The sequence below is a fragment of the Papilio xuthus genome, unplaced genomic scaffold (assembly GCF_000836235.2).
Source record: "Papilio xuthus unplaced genomic scaffold, Pxut_1.1 DF826923.1, whole genome shotgun sequence".
NCBI lineage: Eukaryota > Metazoa > Arthropoda > Insecta > Lepidoptera > Papilionidae > Papilio > Papilio xuthus.
In genome coordinates, this window is record NW_013531726.1 from 933,305 (window position 1) to 955,169 (window position 21,865).

The 21,865-nt window shown below is 33.9% G+C and overlaps 1 protein-coding gene across 1 annotated transcript; it reads right to left on the reverse strand.

Annotated features, from left to right (window-relative positions):
* Positions 1–267: 267 nt before the first annotated feature.
* Positions 268–4,965, reverse strand: Or-17 (olfactory receptor 17). The gene is made up of 6 exons (XM_013318251.1): positions 4,482–4,965; positions 3,652–3,955; positions 2,447–2,543; positions 1,935–2,042; positions 994–1,155; positions 268–350 (listed from the first exon to the last, which is right to left on the reverse strand). Exons 1-6 carry the CDS (start codon positions 4,963–4,965, stop codon positions 309–311), a joined length of 1,197 nt encoding a protein of 398 aa, XP_013173705.1. The 3' UTR covers positions 268–308.
* Positions 4,966–21,865: the final 16,900 nt, after the last annotated feature.

The following is a 21,865-nucleotide window of genomic DNA, read 5'->3' on the forward strand; positions in this document are numbered from 1 at the left end:
ATGTATGTTTGTTCGAAGGTAACTCCAGAACAGCTGAACGGATCTCGATGAAATTTAGAACAAAGTCTGGAAGAACACGTAGGCTACTTATTTTGTTTTTATCTCCACGCAGACGGAGCTTGCGATAGCTAGTAATAATATGAAGCTAAGCGTTTGGTTAAACACAAAATAAAAACACATAAAGGAATTAATGAATCATATCTTTATTTTAACTCAATATAGCGTAGACTATATTTAAAAAAAAATGTACGTTTCATCAAATCATAATGAAAAATACCGCATGATATTATTTTCTGTTTTCATCTCAACTAATACATTACGGCAAAAAATGAATATGAAAGTCGGAGTACCTGAAACATGACATAAAATATTAATTTTACTAACATATTATTACTATGAAAAATGTGTAAAAATAACACTAATGTATTATGAAATTATGCTATTAGGATTTACATGAATAACATTCTCTCTCTCTCTCCGCCTAGCATGCATCCCAAAAGGTAGAGTCAACTTTCCCAATCAGTCTCTTCTACTTCGCTCTGTCCTCGATATCTTCTACTGAGACTTGGCACTTAAATTCAACTGAATGAGTCAGAACTGTGTCACATTATAATTAATATTATAAAAGCGAATGTATGTTAGAAGGTATTTTCAGAATGGCTCCATGGATATCGCTGAAATTTGGCATAGATGTAGAACATAATTTGGAAGAACACATTGCATAATTACGCCCGGACAAAGTCGCGGGCGAGATCCAGTCTTTCCAAACAAATAACTGATACCTTCAAAATCTTCATTAAAAAGATAATATTACTTCGCTTTCTTCAGAAATGATAGGCGATAAATTAGTGACGACATTAAACATAGATAAAATAGGAAAGCAAATTTTAGACTGAAATTAAATCACAACAAATAAGCTATCTCTTTACAGTATTTTTTAGATAAAATAAGTAAATTATTAGTATAAGTAAACTTAACTTGCGATGCACTCACTGTAATGAAACTATTGTAAGATAAACATAAGACCCCGAACGCTGTCATGCGGATCGGCACCTGACTTTGCTGTACCGTAACCACGACCAGGCTACGCAGACCCTTGCTCATCCTGCCGTATTCCCAGCCGCAGTGGAAAACGGAATCCGAGATCAAAGACGCCTGCAAAAATGAAAGCTTTAATACGAAGAATTAAAGTAATGCAATGAAAAATCTTATCTATAACATGTCAGAAAATAAACGGATTTATATTTTTTTATATTATAAGATGGTAAATAAGCTAACGTCTGTCTGGACATCTCCATGAAAGAGGTTATTATCTTTTAATCGAGGATAAAAAAGATGCACAGAAAGAAGATATTTCTCCTTCCTTAAGTCTTTTTTTTACTGTCATCTACTTTCCTTTCCCATCATTTACTTCAAAGAAAATGCTGAGTAGCTAAAGTAGGCTAAAATTAACCCTCCAGCACGCACTCATTAGACGCAGAATTGCTTCCACTTCACGTCTTCTGTGTGGTATTGCACATATATAGTAGTAGATATTATTGTGGGCTCTACTTATGTTAAATACTAGCTATCTCCTGCGACTCCCTCCGCGCGAAATTAAAAAAAAAAATTAGTCTATGTGTCCAGACTATATGTTCTACATCCACGACAAATAACATCGAGATCCGTTAACATTTGATAGAGATACCTTCAAACAAACACCCATCCATTAATCTAAACATTCGCATTTATTATTATTAGTACGTCTAGCTGTCGCCCGCGACTCCATCCGCGAAGAATTAAAAAACTTCGTAAGTACCCTATGTGTTCTTCCAGACTACGTACTACATGTGTGCCAGATTTTATCAAGATCCGTTGAGGCGTTCCCGAGATATTTAAACATCCATCCATCCATCTAAACATTCGCATTTATAATATTAGTAAGATTGACAAACCTCATGAGTGACGTCACCGCCAGACATCATATATGTTCCGTTAAGTAAAATAACACATGATATAAACATAAAATTCTTTACCAACGAAGCTATGTCACGTACAGCTATCTAAAATTAATTAAAAAAAATTAGGCTTATCTGCCAGCACTACCTTTCGATCAAAACAAAAATTATCAAAATCTGAGAAACAGGAGCGGAGTTACGTGGTTAAAACATATAATATAGAGTCGAATTGATAACCTCCTTCTTATTGAAGTCGTTTAAAAATATAACAATTAAATTTAAAGTAATTAATTAATCTATATTTTTGATATTTATGTTTCGGCTGTCGCCCGCGACTCCGTCGACGCGGTATTAAGAAAAAAAAGAAGTAGCCTATGTTTTCTGCCAGACTATGTTCTACATGTATGCCAAATTCCGTCGAGTTATTATACGTTCAGCCATTCTGTTACCTTTAAACAAACATCCATCCATTTAAACATTCGCATTTATAATATTAGTAAGATACAAACCGTAACCTTCAGAAGACATATCACAAGCATTGTTATACTTTCCGCAACTTGTACAGTGTAAAGTTTTCCAAGAGACATTTGAATTTTCCGAGCACATCTAAAATGAATACACGATCATTATTCTAATAAAATTTTATATTTCTTATTCTATGCTTAATATTAGTAATAGAGAGCGTCGGTGACTCAGGGGTTCAAGCACTTGAATTGCAATCTGCAGGTCCTGGGTTCGAATCCCGCCATGTACCGATGTGTTTTTTCGATTTCCGACTTACATATGTACATTTATCCGATGCTCTTACGATGAAGGAAAACATCGTGATGCAATCTGCATATATCTGAGAAGATAATAAAAGATATGTGTGAAGTCAACCAACCCGCACTTGGCCAGGTTGGTTGAGTGGGTAGGCTCCGAGCCCGTCGGTGCTAACGTAGTAGTTGATGATGTGTGCTTAATATTATATGAAAGCAATTTAATCCATCTTAAATCTTCCTCTGAACACGATTTAAGTGAGTGTTTCTTCGAACTATACAATATTTATTATATTTTCTATTCCTCTTTCCAAAGGTTTACACGGAAAATCATCTTTAGTTGAGTTAGTTTTACGTTATTGTATATTTTAGGTTTTATTGAAAATCGCTGTGGTATCCACCGTCTCAGGGTGACGAAATAACACCTTTCTTTTGAATAAATTAATTTCTTTCTTTCTTTCTTTATGATTCCTAAATTATAAATTAAAAAGTATGTTCAATATGGATACAAATTAAGTAGACTAACACTGGATTAAAAATCTAGGTTGTTCCCCTATAGCTAAAATTATACAACTGAAATTTTAACTATAAATAATTGTACCGTGTAGACATAGTACAAGAAATAAGACAATTTTCCTTCTTTTGAAATTCATATTATTTTGTTACTTTTTACTGTATTTCGATTGAGATTTTTTTTGAAGTCGGTTTTTTTCCTAAAAATTGTCCAAAAAGAATAGAATTAAATGAAAATCATGGTAAGTAACACTGAAATTATCCCAATACCAACTCTCCCTTCTCCCTTATGAATAGAAATCTAGTCACTGCATAATCAATTTGACCATCGTTAAAATGGTGCACCGTATATTTGCGCAACCGTAGATTTAACCAACGTCAAGGCGCTGGTTATTGTTATAGTTAGTTGATGCAACTCACCCTTACCATAACTTTTAACTTACCTTAAAGCATCTTGATGAAGTTTAATACCGACGATAAAATTCTCTTCGAATAACTCATCCATTGAATCTTGTTTGCTTTTAGACAATTTAATCATTTCAATCCGACAACTGTTAAAATGATGACGAACTTCCTTGAATTTGTAACTTAAGATTACTAAGGAACAGAGAGATAGAGAGTCGATTGAATACATAATTGCCATCAGGTACCACCAATGGAATTGGACAAGGAACCTAAAGATGTTGACTGTGATACCGGAGCTTTCTCGATACGGCAGATATGTAACTTCTGTACGTATGGGTACTCCTGTAACAATTGATAGATGAAGCTATATTTCTTGGAAGGCATCTCCAGAACGGTTACATCTCGCTGATTTGAATCAAGCATAGATTTAGAACATAGTCTGAAAGAACACATAGGCTACTACTTTTTTTTACTTCCAATAAAATTTAACAATATGTTTTCAATGCTAAGGAATATATAGAAAAAATGTCCGGTAATGGATAATACGATTAATTTGTCTCGACTGCTTGTAATTATGCGTTTCAACACGCTACTTTAGACTAGCACAGACTAAGATAACTAGGGAATCAGTAGTTTAATAGTTTAACTCTTAGTTATCCCGAACTAAGCGGCTGATGAAGTTGTAGACAGCATTATTAACGCTACCATATGTCACAAATCAAGCAAGTTACTTTGTCTTCTAGAAAACAAAAAACTTACATCGTAAATTGAAAAAAAATTTCAAAACCAGAGCAAAAGGAGCGGAGATATTTGTAACATAAAAAAACAATCCAATTAATAACCTTTTGAAGTCGGTAAAAAGACATACCTTCTTGAAGATAATTTTGAATGCCCTCAATCGTTGCGCTAACGAGTATGACAAAAATATTGATGAGCAAGGACGTGCAGTAGTATCTAGCTCGCTTCATAGAAGATTTCTCAAGTGTTGTAAGATTACAAAATTTATTCCCTTCCAACAATATCTGTAGCGTATCCTTTATTTCCTTTCGTTTTATGTAGAACACCATTATTTTCGCAACTATCGATGGATGTGCGAAACTAAATAAAATTAAATCCCCTTTTTCTTTTATGTTTAAATCTTTACGTATATACGCTAAAAATTCGTTTAAAATCATAAGAAATATAAATGAATTTGCTATTATTACCCACAATACATATGTAGTTTTATGTATATTATTACGTTTCGTTTTTTCATACCAAAAATTACCCAAACCAAAGCAATATAATACATGACATATTATTTTTAAATAATATTTTTGTGGATGATATTCTTTTAAATTATTTTCCAACATCTTTGAATCGTAATTAATAATTAAGCTATTTTTTTTTGTGACTGAGTGTTCACTGTTTGCCTTGAACAGGCACAGCTTCACCGGGCGCAGATAGCGCTTAGCCTTAACCTTGTTTAAGAGTAACAAGACTCGAAGGCTCACTCAGGAGCATCGGCTCGGGTTACTACGTTGTTACCGGATTGGGGTTTAACTAAAGGAATCTCAGTCTTTTTATACGAAATTGATAATTACTTTAATTGATCAATCATATTTAAATACTTTCTAAATGCCCAATACTTCGTAATCAATTTTTATCGGTAATTTTTGGTGATAACTACAATTTTCAAAAGTTTTAATGGTTTTGGAAAGTAATTTGTAACTTTTTACCTTTAATACTTTAGTACCTGGATGACCGATCTTTGCTCGGTATATTTTTTTAATTGTGTTTTTTGGAAATTATATTTAACATTACATACTAAATTTTATGAAAATCGATGGAGCCGATTCCGAGATTCCAATTATATATAATTGAAAAAGAAAAGAAAAGAATTGCTCATTTGAAGATATAATATTTAATTACGATATGAAGTATTTAGTGTGTAATATACCTAGCGACAGGCAATATTTTTAATCTGTGACATGCATTTCGCTTGGCATAGTACAGGGATGGGTTCGCTGGGAGGCGGGGAATCCCGAACCCGCATTGCATGGTGTCGTCTCTGAGAAGCGCCTACGGGTGCAGCGCCCCATTGGGGGCGCATTGAGGAGCCCTATTCTCGGGCTGGTCAGATGGGGCGTCGCGGTGGTAAGTTAATACTATACCGTGGCGTCCCACATCAAGGCTAAGAGGGAACAGAGGGGTTTAGTGGGTATGGGTTCGCTGAGCTATCGGCCAACCTGCAGTAATGGAGAGGCATTAGAAGAAGACATGCGTTGCTTAAAAGGTGACATGATTAAGGTAATGACGTGAGATAAAATCATTTGCAAGGCGAAATTTTTTTGCTTAAAATACATAGAGTGGGTTCAGACGGGTTTTGTTACGAGCAATCGCTCGTAACTTTAACAGCACATAATTAAAAATAGCGTCTAACTGCCCGCATGCATTAGCTATCTTCCCGTCAACGTTAAAATCGGTCCAACAGTTCCGGAGATTACCTGAAACAAATGCGGTCTTGCGTACAGACAAACAGACAGACACATATTTTAAAAACAAACAATCATCGAAATATGATCGATTTATTATGATGATATGATAGGATTTTTTTTAAATATTACATACAGACACTTCCAATTTTATTAATATATGTGTTTTTAGACATTTATTAATTGCGATCCTTTGGCGCGAATGGCGCGCTTATATTGTAAAGTCAAGTGTCAGAAAGAATAGTGAGGGGACATAAACGTCGACATTTTTGTAAGGCTAGTGTTGTGCCAGTACACCGGCAGTGTCGGATTTTCTTCCTAACAGTATAAATGATTTACAAAATACTTGATAAGATTTGAATGTATGGAACATTTAGAGTTAGAAAGCGATGAAATTTATGCAATGGCTCCATTGTACGGAGTATATAACGTCATTAAATATGGCAGTTTTATGAGCCACATTTCATTTCTTTGCCCCACAACGAAAAGAATTCACCATAAATCTAACTCGATTCGTCTTTTAATGGAACAATTTTGTTATAAGTATTATCGTTTCATTTACATACATATTGTAGATGGATAAATTCTCTTTTTATTTTCGTATTTAAAATCTTAGTAATATAACAAAACTAACTGTACTCCGCGAATCCGTCCGCAGGGTGTTAACTTTATTAATAGTCTAAGTGTTCTTCCAGGCTATGTTTTTTTATATCAGACGGTGGCAAACTAGCGAGCGGCCACCTGAAATCGCTGAAATAGCGAAGTGTCCGTTGCCCATAGACATACGCAATTGCATATGCGTTGCCTACCTTTAATCGACGGAAGATAGGATGCACAGAAAGAAAATATTTTCCCCTTCCATGCATCCTCTCATCTGGAAAGTCCACTTCCACTTCCCATCCTTTCCTTATAACAATAAGGATGGGAAGGGAAAGAGGACTAAATTAGGCCTCCGGGACGCACACTCATCAGACGAAACGCGGAATAGCTTCCACTTCACGCACGTCTTCTGTGTGGATGTGGTATTTCACCGGGCGAGCCGGGCCAATTACGGCGAAGATGTTAAAGCGGGCTCTACCACTGTTCTTCCAGGCTATGTTCTACATCTATGCCAAATTTCAGTCAGATCCATCCATCCATTGATTCCAACATTTGCATTTATAATATTAGTAAAATCATCTTCTGAAATATTGAGCATACCCTGGAAGAACGCATAGATTATTAATAATGTTATTTTTATTGCCGCGAGGACAGATTCGGGGGCTACGGCTAGTTTATAATATTCTCCTCAAAATTTAAAATAATAATACGCATTTTAATGATAAACAAATAGTATATATAATGAAAAAAAAAACATTTAAAGATTACATGAAGAAGCTTAATTAATATGTTTTCTTTTCCATCAATAGAATTATATAAAAGTACTATACCTTGGTTGTATTTAAACTTTTTCGTAATAAATAAAAGAAAATACTATTATAATTAAACGGAATGAAAATAGAATAATTCTTGTTCATCCATTCCATCATTCCAACGTCTGCTCTAGTTGAAATCATTTGCATAAATTTCCACTATGAATGCAATTTCAATTTTTTGCAAATTAATTGTAACATTTTAATTTTAATTATATTATGCATTAAATTAAACCAACTTATTTTTTAAATCATTTTAAAAATTGTATTCCTAGTAGCTGTCGCCCTCGACTCGGTCTGCGCGGAGGTAAAAACTTAATAAGTAGCCAATGTGATCTTCCAGGCTATGTTCTACATCTGTGCCAAATTTCATTACGATCCGTTAAGCCGTTCCGGAGATATCTTTATACAAACAACCATCCATCTAAACATTCGCGCTTATAATATTAGTATGATGTATATAGAAAAAATAAATGAACATTTTTTTAAAGTTTATTACATTTAGATTCGTATACTTTTATAGCACTAGGTTTTTGCGGTTTAATTTTAAATTAACAGCCGCGGTGTCAACGGGTGGCCTACGGGTTAGCGTCGCGTAAACAACGATCGAGTAATTTCATCGTCGAACCCACAATTTACATTTTCTTAAAGTATGTCCGAGCGTTTTAATAAAAATTACATAACTTTATTATCTACAATATGTCGCTTTACCAATCGCAGTGAAAGTTGCAAAATCCATAACTCATATGACAAATGCTATGTCATTAATCCTGAAAGCCTAGTTCTAATCGCTTTCTCGACTAAGCGATGTTTTAATCCGAGTCAGTGAAAGGGAAGCTATTCCATCAGTACATAGTGACCGGAATTTGCAGACTGAATTGAATGACGAATCGATTAACGGATTGAGATGGCGGTGAGTTGCAATTTAGACGAATGATATTCCAAACGCTTTATTAAATAAATTTTACGTTGTTACATTTTATGTTTGTATTACTAACTGTGGGTTTCTGAGTTCAAAATTCTCTCTTTAAAATATATCGTTATATAACATATATTTGCGAGAAACTTCCTGCCTCGCACAGCAGCGTTGTGGAATGCTCTGTCCTCGGCGGTATTTCCAAACCTTACTTAGGGTCCTTCAAGAAGCGAGCGTATCACCATATCAAAGGTCGGCAACGCATTGCGATTCCTCTGGTATTGCTGATGTCCATGGGCGTCGTTGAACACCTCGGTTTTCCCGCTGCTCGTTTGCCCCCTTCTTTTATAAAAAATAAATTATATCGGCTTCCCGGTAATTATATTTTGTTTTAAACGGAGGTTTTCGTCTCAGAAACCCACGATAAGTAGTATCTCGAATATACTATAATCAGCAAAGTCAATTCGTCTGAAAATCATAATTTACGTACTAAGAGTATGAATTGTAGAAAAAAATCTTTCTAATAAAACTTTACAATTCCTCAAAAAAGGTCAGGGACTATATTATATTTGGAAATTCATACTAACCTCTACTTGACAGCCTTTAAAATGGAATTATATATCTGTAAAGTATATAAATTGGAAACTTTATTTCAATCATCATCAACTTACTATACGTCCCCACTGTGTGGCTCGGAGCCTACCCTAATTTACGGGCGACTAGGCCATAGTCAACAACGCTGGTCAAGTGTAGTTTGGTTGACTCAAACTTTATTTACTCTACACATTTTAAAATATCCGAATAATTCATAGAAGACTTTGAAAATTCAAAACTAGGACAATAAAGCTTAAACAAAGATAGATACGATTAACATATACGATGTACAACGTTTAATACACAAAAACAGCTATTTAAGCAGACTCCGGAATGAATTTAGCACTCACGAAACGGTAGAGTAAAAGGGATAGGATGCAAATGGTTTCAACGTCCGGCGTAGACTGTCAATGGACGTATAAACGATGCTAGAGCCAGAGATACCATGTTTAGGTACAAAACAGGCGTTTGAAGCTCGCTTTAGACCCTATTTCTACTAGCCACTATTGAGGATGCTTATACCATTTCCACTAGCCCGGCAGTCGTAAACTGCAGTCACACGGTTATGCGTGTGGAAAGGAGGTTATGACCAGTGTCGTATGACCATAGCTTAGTGAAAAAGAGTTTTTAGTCTCATAGATACTTGCTTCACATGTGTTTTGCTTAATGGTGGCAAATGAGCGAACGGCCACCTGAAATCGCTGAAATAGCGAAGCGACCGTTGCCGTTTTTTAATCAAATGCTTATTTCTTCAATCATCATATAGTCTTCTAAAATAATAGTGCTCTAATTCTATATTTCTTTGGTGAAGTTTTTGTGTAGACTATTTTATTTTATAGTACCTGGATGACCGGACCGAGCTTTGCTCGGTATTTTATTTTTAATTGTGTTTTTCTGGAAATTATATTTAAGTACGAATTACTAATAAAATGATGAAATATGAATAATATTTTTCGATCTTACCGATAGAAAAAGTTAAGTTTATGTTTAAGTTGATTATCGATAAAACACGAATAAAATGACATTTTTTAAAAATGATTCCTAGCTAGATCGATTTATCGCCCCCGAAACCCCCTATATACTAAATTTTATGAAAATCGTTGGAGCCGATTCCGAGATTCCAATTATATATATATATATATATATATATACAAGAATTGTTCATTTAAAGATATAAGATATTAAAGAACATTTTCAGCATTACATTTATGTGAGGAAGGTCCGGTCATTTACATCGTAAAAAATGTGATGGGTCAAACATTTATTAGGAAAACAAATTGATATACATGACTGGCGAGCTTTTTGTTGCTGTTTTTATGATACGATATAACATATAAAGTTTTACGTTACGACTCTCATGTGATACGTAGGATTCCCGACGATGTTAATCGTATTCTGTAATAATAATATATACATAATAAGAACGTCGGTGGCTCAGTGGTCAAGCACTTGTCTTGCAATTTGCAGGTCCTGGGTTCGAATCCCGCCATGTACCAATGTGTTTTTAGATTTCCGATTTACATATGTACATTTATCCGACGTTCTTACAGCGAAGGAAAACATCGTGATGCAACCTACACATATCTGAGAAGAAATTCAAAGATATGTGTGAAGTCAACCAACCCGCACTTGGCCAGCGTGGTTGACTATGGCCTAATCACCCTTAACTTAGTGTAGGCTCCGAGTTCCTCGGTGGGGACGTATAGTGAGCTGATGATGATGGATATATACATAAATTTTACAATTTTAATATTTTATTTGGTTTGAATAAGATTTAATTACAGTTAATACTAGAGATAGGCATAAAGTAACGTTACCTTATTTACCTTAATTTATATTTGTTAAGGTTGCAATTCTATGTTAAAGATTAAAAATTTAGAAATATAGCCGTTATGACTTACTTAAGTAGTTCATAAGTTTAGATTTTCTTGTTAACTTTATACGAAGGGCTGTCTTTAGTGATTTAAATACTGTATGTATGGCAGTATATCATCATCATCAGCTCACTGTACATCCCTAAGTTAGGGGAGGCTGAGACATAGTCAACCATGCTGGCCTAGTGCAGGTTGACTTCACACATATCTTTGAATTTCTTCGCACATATGTGCAGGTTGCATTATCATGTTTTCCTTTACCGTAAGTACGTAGGATAAATGTACATATGTAAATCGGAAATAGAAAAACACATTGATATATAGCGGGAACCCAGGACCTGCAGATTGCAAGTTAAATGCTTAACACATGAGCCAACGACGCTCTCATAACAGTATATAAAAGTATGTAATTGTTCTTATATAAAGCTATATACATACATTCTTTAACCTACTTTTACTTTATACTACGTCTATATGTTACAATGATACAGAGCGGAACAATTGCGGTTTCAATTTAATTTTCCAGTTTTAATAGCAAAGGGAGATAAAGAGAGTTAGCGACGTGCAACTTTTGTTAAATTGTTATTGTTAGTAGCGCTTTGTTTACTTAGAAAACTTAGATATTGTACTATTTCATGGTATTTTCTGAATCAAAGAAACCATGTTGGTAGTCTACGTCATTGTAATAATAATGAAGTTACTTAGTTATTAAAAATTACTACATTTTTAACTAGCTGTTACCTGCGACTACGTGCTCGCGGAAGTAAAAAAAAAGTAGCCTATGTTTTCTTCCAGACTATGTTCTACATCTATGCCAAATTTCATCTAGATCCGTCCAGCCATTATGAAGATACCATCAAACATCCATCTAAACATTTGCATTTATAATATTAGTAAGATGACTTCAAACATTCGCATTTATAACATTAGTAGGATTACTTCATTGTTAATTTAAAGACTACATCTCAGAGCTAAATCGTCAGAGGTAAAAAAGAGCTCAACAACACAACGACTCCGAACGGCGTATTCTTTTTTTTATATAATAAGGTGGCAAACGAGCGAGCGGCCACCTGAAATCGCTGAAATAGCGAAGTGACCGTTGCCCATAGACATACGCAATTGCATACGCGTTGCCTACCTTAAATCGAGGGAGGAGAGGATGCACAGAAAGAAAATATTTTCCCTCCCCATGCACCCTCTCATCCGGAAAGTCCACTACCGCTTCCCATACTTTCCTTATAAGAAAAAGGGTGGGATGGGAAAGAGGCCTCCGGGACGCACACTCATCAAAGGAAACGCGGAATAGCTTCCACTTGACACCTGTCTTCTGTGTGGTCGTGGTATTTCACCGGGCGAGCCAGGCCAATTCGTGCGAAGATGTTAAAGCGGGCTCTACCACTTTATTCAAAGTCGAGACGGGTTTGATAAAGACTTGATATTGTATATTTTATTATTTCATTTTGTGTAAATGTAATACATTCACAACTAAAGTGCCCATAAATATATTTGTGTTACAATTGTCTGGTGTCATTGAAAATGTTTGTATAAAAATGTAGTTTATTTCCGTCGCAGACAGTCAGTGATCTGTAAACGAGCGTCTGTGTTGCATTCTGCGGTTCTTTACATTTATCGATCAAATACAATGATTAACTCTTAAACTATAATGTACTCTTGAGCTATAATAATTACATTTCATTATAAATGGAAAATTTGTTGGTAGCGCCGATAGTCTAATGGTTATGGATACCGATCACGAGGTCGGAGGTTCGAATCCCGACATTTGACTATTGTCGTAACCAAGCATAGTTGGAATGGTACAAGAAATATTAGTAAAATTAACAACAAATCTGCTAATATTGCATAAAAAAATTATAAACAATTTCCTTTACTTGTCAAAAAGTTTATCTGGGCCGTTAAGAGAGGTGCTGATATCGAGATTAATTCTGTCACAAAATATTTAAATAGCTATAAACTGACTAATTTATCTGACCCGGTGGTCGTAAGTTAGTCATCCATGTCGGTCTACAGCTGTCTTATCCTTTATTTTGTAGGTTTTACATTGTTTTGTCGCACTATACAGAACGACAAGGATCTTGTGACATTGTCAAAGTTTGCTAGCCACCGGGTCAAATAACTTTGGACGATTATATTGTGGCGATGGACGTTTTTTTTAATTTGTTGTGTAGTGCAAGTTACCCATTAAAAGAATCATTTTTTTGCTCTACAATATAAATAAAATCTTAAGAAATTTAATTTACATCTTGTTTCGTTGATGAAGATTTCAATTTACAAGTTTTATAAACTAAAATTAGCCCACCGCGAAAAACCCTCGACCCATTTCCGAAAACAAAAACTTATTCTTTTAACGAAGCAAAACGTCAACTAAAACAAGTTACTTGAGACGTTTTCCTTCTTAATAAAACACTGGATATTGTTCTCAAAGGAAAATACAAAAACATACAAAAATATAATACAAAGCAGCAATGTTACGAAAATTTCACTTACTGAAAATAAAAAGTTAGAAAAATTAAAATCATTATAATATTAAATTATTCAAACTTTCTGACACATTATAATAAACTTATATAAAAACTGCTAAACACTCACGTATGTTCGTCGCTCATGAGCGACGGGCTGCGTTCTGAAATAATACCAGTGTCACTCACCCTGATGAAGGGCCCCCGTTGGGCTCGAAACTAGTCGGTGCCGTCACCGGACGAATATAAGTGAGTTATTAGCCCTTTTTATATAAGTTTATTATAATGTGTCACGAAAGTTTGAATAATTTAATGTTATAATGAGTTTAATTTTTCGAACTTTTTATTTTTATTTAGTCTAAATTTAATGTGCTCAAGTCTTTTTTCAATTTTTTCATTTTACCATTTTTTCTTTGTGTCAGGAAAAAATTTAAATTTATTTTCAGTAGATTTATGACTAATTTGTAGCTGTTAATCGTAAAATATCCTATGTTTTAATTAATTTAAATTATTATTATTATTTTTTTTTGCATTTTGCATTTTTATATCACTAATTTGTACATGTATTTCGAACACTCAATTATTCAATGGGAAAAGAAGACATAATAATAATAATAACTAAGCGTGAAGTTTTCTAATTAGAGAGTACACATTAGTTAATTGTTCTTAAGTAGCCTGTATTCATACTCAGGTATAGTGTGTTTAATTTTTTTTTAATATTAGCTGATTTTTTTGTAAATTTACTAAAATTTCTTTTACCATTCCAACTAAGCTCTAGGCTTGTGCTAGGATATGGTTTACGACAATAGTCGAATGGCGGGATTCGAACCCCCGACCTCGTGATCGGAAATTATTTGTAAATAAACTAGCGGACCCGACAGACGTTGTCCTGTCTACATGTCTTTAATTTGAATAAATTAATATGAAGTTAATATTTGATGAAAATTGTGAATCTAAACCATTCCCAGTTCCCCTTAAACACACACCAAAACATTTCATTAAAATCGGTCCAGTCGTTTGAGAGAAGTTCAGTGACATACACACTCACAGAAGAATTATATATATAAAGATTACAAAAAAGTACGAAGAATTTGATAGTGATTAAATATAGTTTTAACAACAAAATATAGAAAATAATACGAACATTTACTTTGAAAAATAACGTAGACATTTCTTTTGTATACTCATATGTTACTCTAATGCTCGGTAAAGTCAAAAGATTAATGGTGGACTATTTATTGTATCGTGTCCACTGAGAAAATATGCCCCGCCTCGGCCTGTTCTGGAAATCACTAGGAATACGCCTCGGCTCTCCTCGATGAGCCAATAAAATACTCTCAACATTTTTTTTTTTTTAACAAAAGGGGGCAAACGAGCAGCGGGAACACAGAGTTGTTCAACGTCGTCCATGGAAATCAGCAAAACCAGAGGAACTGCATATGCGTTTCCCAAATTATGTTTTGATAAACAATGATTTCTTATGACGAATTAACTCCAGTCAAAATCGTATAATAACCTTGGGTTTCTTAGTCCAAAATCTCCGTTTGAAATATATTATAATCTCTGTGTTGTCAAAGATAACGATACAGATAACGTTACGATTAAATCGGATATTTTGGACTCAGAAACCCAGGGTAAGTAGTTTTTATTTATTAAAGATTATTTGAAATTATTTTATAGAAATAGAAAACTTACTTCAAAGTGTACTTAAAGTGTTGTCGTAAAATATGAACTTTTTTAAAAATTAAAAAAGGTAAAGTTATCAAAAGATTGTGTATACTGCCAAGATTTCTTTGCGAGGGCCGTAGATCGCTTGGCGTTATGCCATTTCTTGCAACGATCACTACTTTAATGAACGGAACTCTGTGTGTTCTTACAGCACAAACAGAGTTAAGTTAAAAATAATTATGAATATAATTAATATTGAAATAATAGATATACAAATATGTTGGACAGTTCGTAGACACATAACGATGCATGTATTTCCTTGGAAAGTGAGTTTGATTACTAATATTATAAATGAGAATGTTTAGAAGGATGGATGCATGTTTTTGACAAGGTATCTCTAGAACGCCTGAACGGATCTCGATTAAATTTGGCATACGTATAGAACATAGTCTGAAAAAACACATAGGCTACACTAATTAAGGTTTTTTTTATATATATCCACGCGGACGGAGTCACGGGCGACAGCTACTATTTAATAAAATAAAGTTTCCAAAGAGCTTAAGTTTAACAACTAAAAGTTTGAAACTCGTTATATTTAATTCTCTTAAATACACGTAATGTCTTTGCAAATTTGCTGCATTTAACAAAAATATAGCATCTTATTAATGTTTCAACATTCTTGTAGTTTTTTTTATTTATTCAAGACTATCTGTCACCCATGACCCCGTCTGCGCGGGATAAAAAAATAATTAGCAGCCTATGTGTTCTTCCAGACTACGTTCAACATCTGTGCCAAATTTCAGCGAGATCCATGCAGCCGTTCTGGTGATACATTCTAACAAACATCCATCCAAACATTTGCATTTATAATATTAGTAAGAAGTAAGAAAAACTAGAAGTTAAAAACATGTGCACTATTCATTAGAAAATTCTAAAAATAACATAAGCCCTTTAATTAGTATTTTTTCTAATGCGGAGATTTTTCTCCGTATTCAGGAAAAACCTAACTACGTTTCCTGGCTTTTGTCTTTCTATTTCCAAACAATTACACTAAGTATTTGGCGCAATTCCAACTTCTTAACCGACTTTTTTTCGCTTTTTTAACAGAAACAAACTCAAGAGTTCCTTATAACTAAACCAATTAGGCCCATCCACGGACTGCAGTGTACACTCCGATAACATGATGCTGTCCGTGTGTGGCGGCCTTGAGAACTATTCACGATTTCAAATGAAAATATTAGTATCTATTGATTTTAATCTTCTTTTTCTTCTCATCCTTTGGGAAGATGATTTTATTTTTAAACTGTATGATACTACTATGTACTACTGTATATTGCGACTCCGTCCGTGCGGAATAAAAGTAAACTTAATAAGTACCCTATGTGTTATTCCAGACTATGTTCTACATCTGTGCCAAATTTCATCGAAATCTGTTGAGCCGTTCCGGAGATATCTTCAAACAAACATCCATCTATGCATTCGCATTTATAATATTAGTTAAAAGTAAGATTTTTGTACTATTTAAAAGATGGGTTATTTTTATAAAATAGGTAATAATGGTGGATACTCGTCAACATAATAATCCGCGTAGGTAATAAAATGATAAAAGAACAAAACGATCATCACCAACTTTAAGGACTCTTATGTCATCTTACTAATTCATTCGAATGTTTACATGGATGGATGTTTATTAGAAGCTATCTCCAGAACGACTCAACGAATCCAACTGAAATGGCATAGATGTAGAACATAGTCTGGAAGACCACATAAGCTACTAAGTTTTTTAAATCCCGCGCAGACGGAGTCGCGGGCGACAGCTATAAGAGGATAAAAGGCGATGTTTTCTTATTGAGTTACGTACGCGACATTAATCACGTAGTACTTTCTAGTCCATTAGAACACTCTCGCTAGTAACGATTATATTTATGTAAGAAAAACATAAGCTTAGTGCCGGAAAAGCTTTTCCATTTCCAAACAATTACATTAAGTGTTTGGCCGTGCTCCAAAACTTTTCCTTCGCCACTTTTTTTAAATACGAAAAAGTTGATCGTTGACGATTCAACGCCCAGCTTATCAAAAATCTTGAATCGTTGCTTCATTTCTATTAGAGTATGCTTTGTTCTAACTAAGGAAATAAATTTTACTTATATCATAAATGCGAATATTTGAATGGATGGATCTCCAGATGGATGTTTATGCAATTGGGCATAGATGTACAAAATAGTCTGGCGTACGGAGTCGCGGGCCACAGTCAGTGAATAAATAATAAAAGAGGCAGAGAAGTTATACTGTTATAACGATTTTATTTATTAAGTATTCACGATTAGCAAATGCGGGTAAAAACTACAAAGTAATAAATAAAATATTTTATATAAATGTTAAAAGAAATTGTATGTAACATTGCAGAAAATCTCTTTATTCCGTTCCATTGTAACGAATTATATTCGAAAGTTTTTAAGAAAAAAACCAATAGGGAAAATGATAATAGTACATAATTACAATATTCACGGGCCGAGAATTGAGAAAGTTTTCCCATTACCAACGCGTGTTGGCTCGTGAATTTGTTAAGAGGTTATATTACTTCTTACTAATATTATAAATGCGAATGTTTGGATGCATGAATGTATGTTTGAAAGTTTCTCCAGAATGCATGGATCTCTGTGAAATTATACATAATAGATAAAGAATCTAGCCTGGAAGAAGACATAGGCTACTAAAGAAGTTTTTAGACAAATGAGCTCAATTTAAAATGACTTAAGTTTCGACCCGATTGGGAGCTTTTCTTCATGGTGAATGGGATTAGTATCATTTCGTGGTCTTTCTTCTTCTCTGTTTCTCTCCGAGTGATATAAACACCCCGGTCTAAGTGAGAGATGGGGACGAATTTGTTACATTAAATTAACCTGCGTCCAGGAGGTCTAATTTGGTCATCTTTCCCTTCCCACCCTTTTTGTTATAAGGAAAGGATGGGAAGTGGAAGTTGACTTTCCGGATGAGAGGATGCATGGAAATGTTTTCTTTCTGTGCATCCTCTCCTCTGTCGATTAAAGGTAGGCAACGCATATGCAATTGCGTATGTCTATGGGTAACGGTCTCTTCGCTATTTCAGCGATTTCAGGTGGCCGCTCGCTCGTTTGCCTCCTTATAATATAAAAAACCCATGTTTGAAAGTAAATTAAAATTTACAGAAAGTTATTTAACGACGCCAGCTCCTTAGCCCACTTACATAGCGCTTAACGGAATTTAGAGGTGTTTATATTACTTTCAAGTTAATATAGTTGTCAAGTTAAAGTACGTCTTCAACTTAAGTATGCTTGAATTAAGAAACTTCGAAAAGATGTTCATTTAAAATACTTTAAGCATCTTATTGTAAGCTTATTGCTGTCTTACTTAAATTTATTTATAAAACATATTTTTAGTCTTAAAAATTATTTTTTTTAGTTAAAAGTGATTTTATTCTATATATGACTAATTAGTAAAAGAAATTATAGATATTGAGAAAATTTTGGTTTTTGATAAGATTTTTATTTTTTATGTGCTACAGGGTGTTCAGTTTAAACATTAATTTCTGGCACTAAATAACCATTATTTACCATTACCTTCTTCTTATATGTTTATGTTCTTACTATATCTAACAAAGCTTTCTCGTAAAAAACTCTATTAATCCAAAGAAACTATAAAATTATTCAAAAAAAATGTCGTGTCAAACGATACTGTAATATTTGAGAAAAAAAATTTGCGAGTAACCATAAACTAAGTAATGCATCTCACCATAAAAAAGAGAAATTCGTTACATAAATCCTTAATGAATGTTGGACGTATCAAATTTTTTATGGCAGAAGAAAATGGTCTTAATAATTTATTGTTCAGCAAAAAACTCATAAGATATCTAGCTATAATATAAAAAGCAAATTCATTGGTCATCAATTATGTATGTTGTCGTAAAGTAATATAGAGTAAGAAGTCTTTTTGTATTAAATATAAACTGGTTATAAAAATCTCACTAACGATAGATAAAAGTATACGAAACAAACTTTTTTTTTATATCACAAGGTGACAAACGAGCGAACGGCCACCTGAAATAGCCAAAATAGCGAAGTGACCGTTGCCCATAGACATACGCAATTGCATATGTTCAATAAAATCAAAGACTTGAGGAAAGAAAAAGCTATAAAATTGTTGATATATATTTAATATCCCTGCTGTTATTATCAAGTAAATTCATTCAACTTTAATAATTTACATACATATTATACATGTGTACGTATACTGTTAGGAAGAAAATCTGAAAATAAGCCAGTTTATTGACCCAACACTCGCGTTACTAAAATGTCGACGTTTATGTCCTCTCACTATTCATTCTGTCACTTTACTTTGTAACGAAAGCACGTCATTTACGTCAAAGGATGTCTAAAAATACATAAATTATGTTCAACAGTTTGAAGCACTTTTAATATCACGTCACTAATATAGAGTATGATTAAAAAAGATCAGAAAAAAATGTATAATATATTATCATATTTTACAACATACTGTAGGATGATGCAACGAATATCTCCCTTACTTCCATATTAATGACTTAAAACCCGCGTTATTGTTCGACGTCCAGCAAAATGCTAATTCACTAAACTGTGGGATAATTGTTAGCGTTTAATAAAACAGTCTGTCATCATTTCCGGACTTTGGCAAATTGAGGCCCGGTCATAACCTTGTTATCCCGATTCAAATGTAATGAACCCGAAATTCAATCCTGATTAATGTTTCAATATTAATCTATACGAAAAATGTACTTATTACCTATTTTTAATAATTATATCATTTGTTTATTGTTAAGTAGTCGATTAAGGCAAAATGTGTATAAAAAAAACTACGTAAAAAAATTACCAGTTAGTTTACTTTGGAGCTTATATTTTTTAAAGTAAAAGAAAGAAAATACAATTAATAAAGGGTTTAGTATTGGCTTTGACAAGATAAACTATTCATTATACGGCTTCGCGTAATGTATTCGCGGCTCGGGCTCGGTCCGCAGTGAAATTGCAAAATTACATTGTGCCAGGTAACTAGCACATATCGCGTATATGTTAATTTAAATCTGTCCACTTTTACGTAATGATAAAGTATGATACGTATTTTAATTTCATTCGTTTTTTTTAGTAGTTGGCAAACGAGTAAATGGCTTGATATCTGATATTTGCAAAAACTTAAAAGGATTCGGAAGCTTTTGAACCTTGACCTTGACCTTGACAAATGAAAAAATGCGGAGAAACCGTATTTTGACTTCCTCTCCCCCAGCCAAATTCATCTTTCATTCTTTCTTTACTAGAAAACTAGCTGTGGCACGCGACTCCGTTCGCTCAAAATAAAAAAAAAAACTTAATTATTAGTAGCTTATGTGTTCTTCCAGACTATATTCTACATCTATGCCAAATATCAGTAAGATCTACACAGCTGTTGAGATGCTTTTTTACATCCAAACATTCGCATTTATAATATTAGCAAGGTGTAAGATAGTAAAAGGACTTATCGGCCGATCACCTTTACTTACTTCTACTTGGTCCTTGTATTCTGTGAGGTGGTGGTACCAGTCAAGTGACATAACAACAGCTAATGCGGACCACTTTTAAAAATCTATTATACCAAAATGATGTCAAATGATTAGAAGTCAACTGACGTCTGGCACGGCTGGTACTTTTATGACAGTGGTTTATACAAATCAAGTCAGTATTTCCATAACAGAAGACGTCGAGCGGCTTGAGTTGCATAAATACGCTTTGCGACACGCGGCGAATAAATAAACATTAGATTTATTTCCGTTTCACAGAGCACTTGGAATATTCAGTGCATCGGACCCAAGTGGATTGCACTTCTTACCAAGATTGGGTTGGTTTACACTACTTTGTGGTTGAAGTTAGGTTTAAATGAAAGTGTAACTTATTATGAATAAACACACGACAAAAACGTATAATTTGACAGTGCCCTCATTTGTGCTGGTTTCGTGCGCCACTGACAAATCTAATAATTAATTTTACACTCAAAGAAAAGATTTGTCAGCTTAATAGGTGTGCGAGCTGTAGGCCTAATTTTAAGCCCTTTCCCCATCTCACACTCTTATTATAAGGAAATAATAGTTAGGGGAAGTGGATTTGACGGAGAAGAGGAACACGAAATATCCAATTGCCTGTCCAATTAGCCTAGGACCCCTCCTTTGTTTATAAAAGGTATCCTACGCATTTGTAATTGCAGATCTCTACAACCATCGATCGTTTTGCGAATTCATGTAATCACTATATATAGTAAAAAAAAATTAAATCAAATTGATTCTCATTAACTATATTTAAATTAGCATCATATTTACTTTGATATACAAATGCATTTTAAGTTACATATTGGTCTCCTAAAAATACTTATTGAATCACCGATTACTAATTAGTACACAGTAATGAATAAAAAGCTTCATAATATTAATTAAGATCCGTCCGATAATATTGAATGATGTACAACATCAATCATTACGTGTTGCTGAGTATTGCGAACTCGATAAATATTAAACAGCCTGTACCATTATCATAATTATAAGAGTGGATAGTAGACTTGATTGTTTATAAAAAAAATGTTGAGTGAATTGGATAACACATTTAAGGTTTGCAAATATAACGTACTCTTTGTAAAAAGCTCCTTTTTATTCAAATATAATACGACATAAATTATTATTTTTTAAATGCGTACTGTAGCATTCGTAGCGTTATATTTATCTCGTTCACGTACCGACACGTGCTACCGGTCCAAAGGTCTGACATCGACTGGGTCTCTCCGGCATGCACTTATGATGTGTACGCT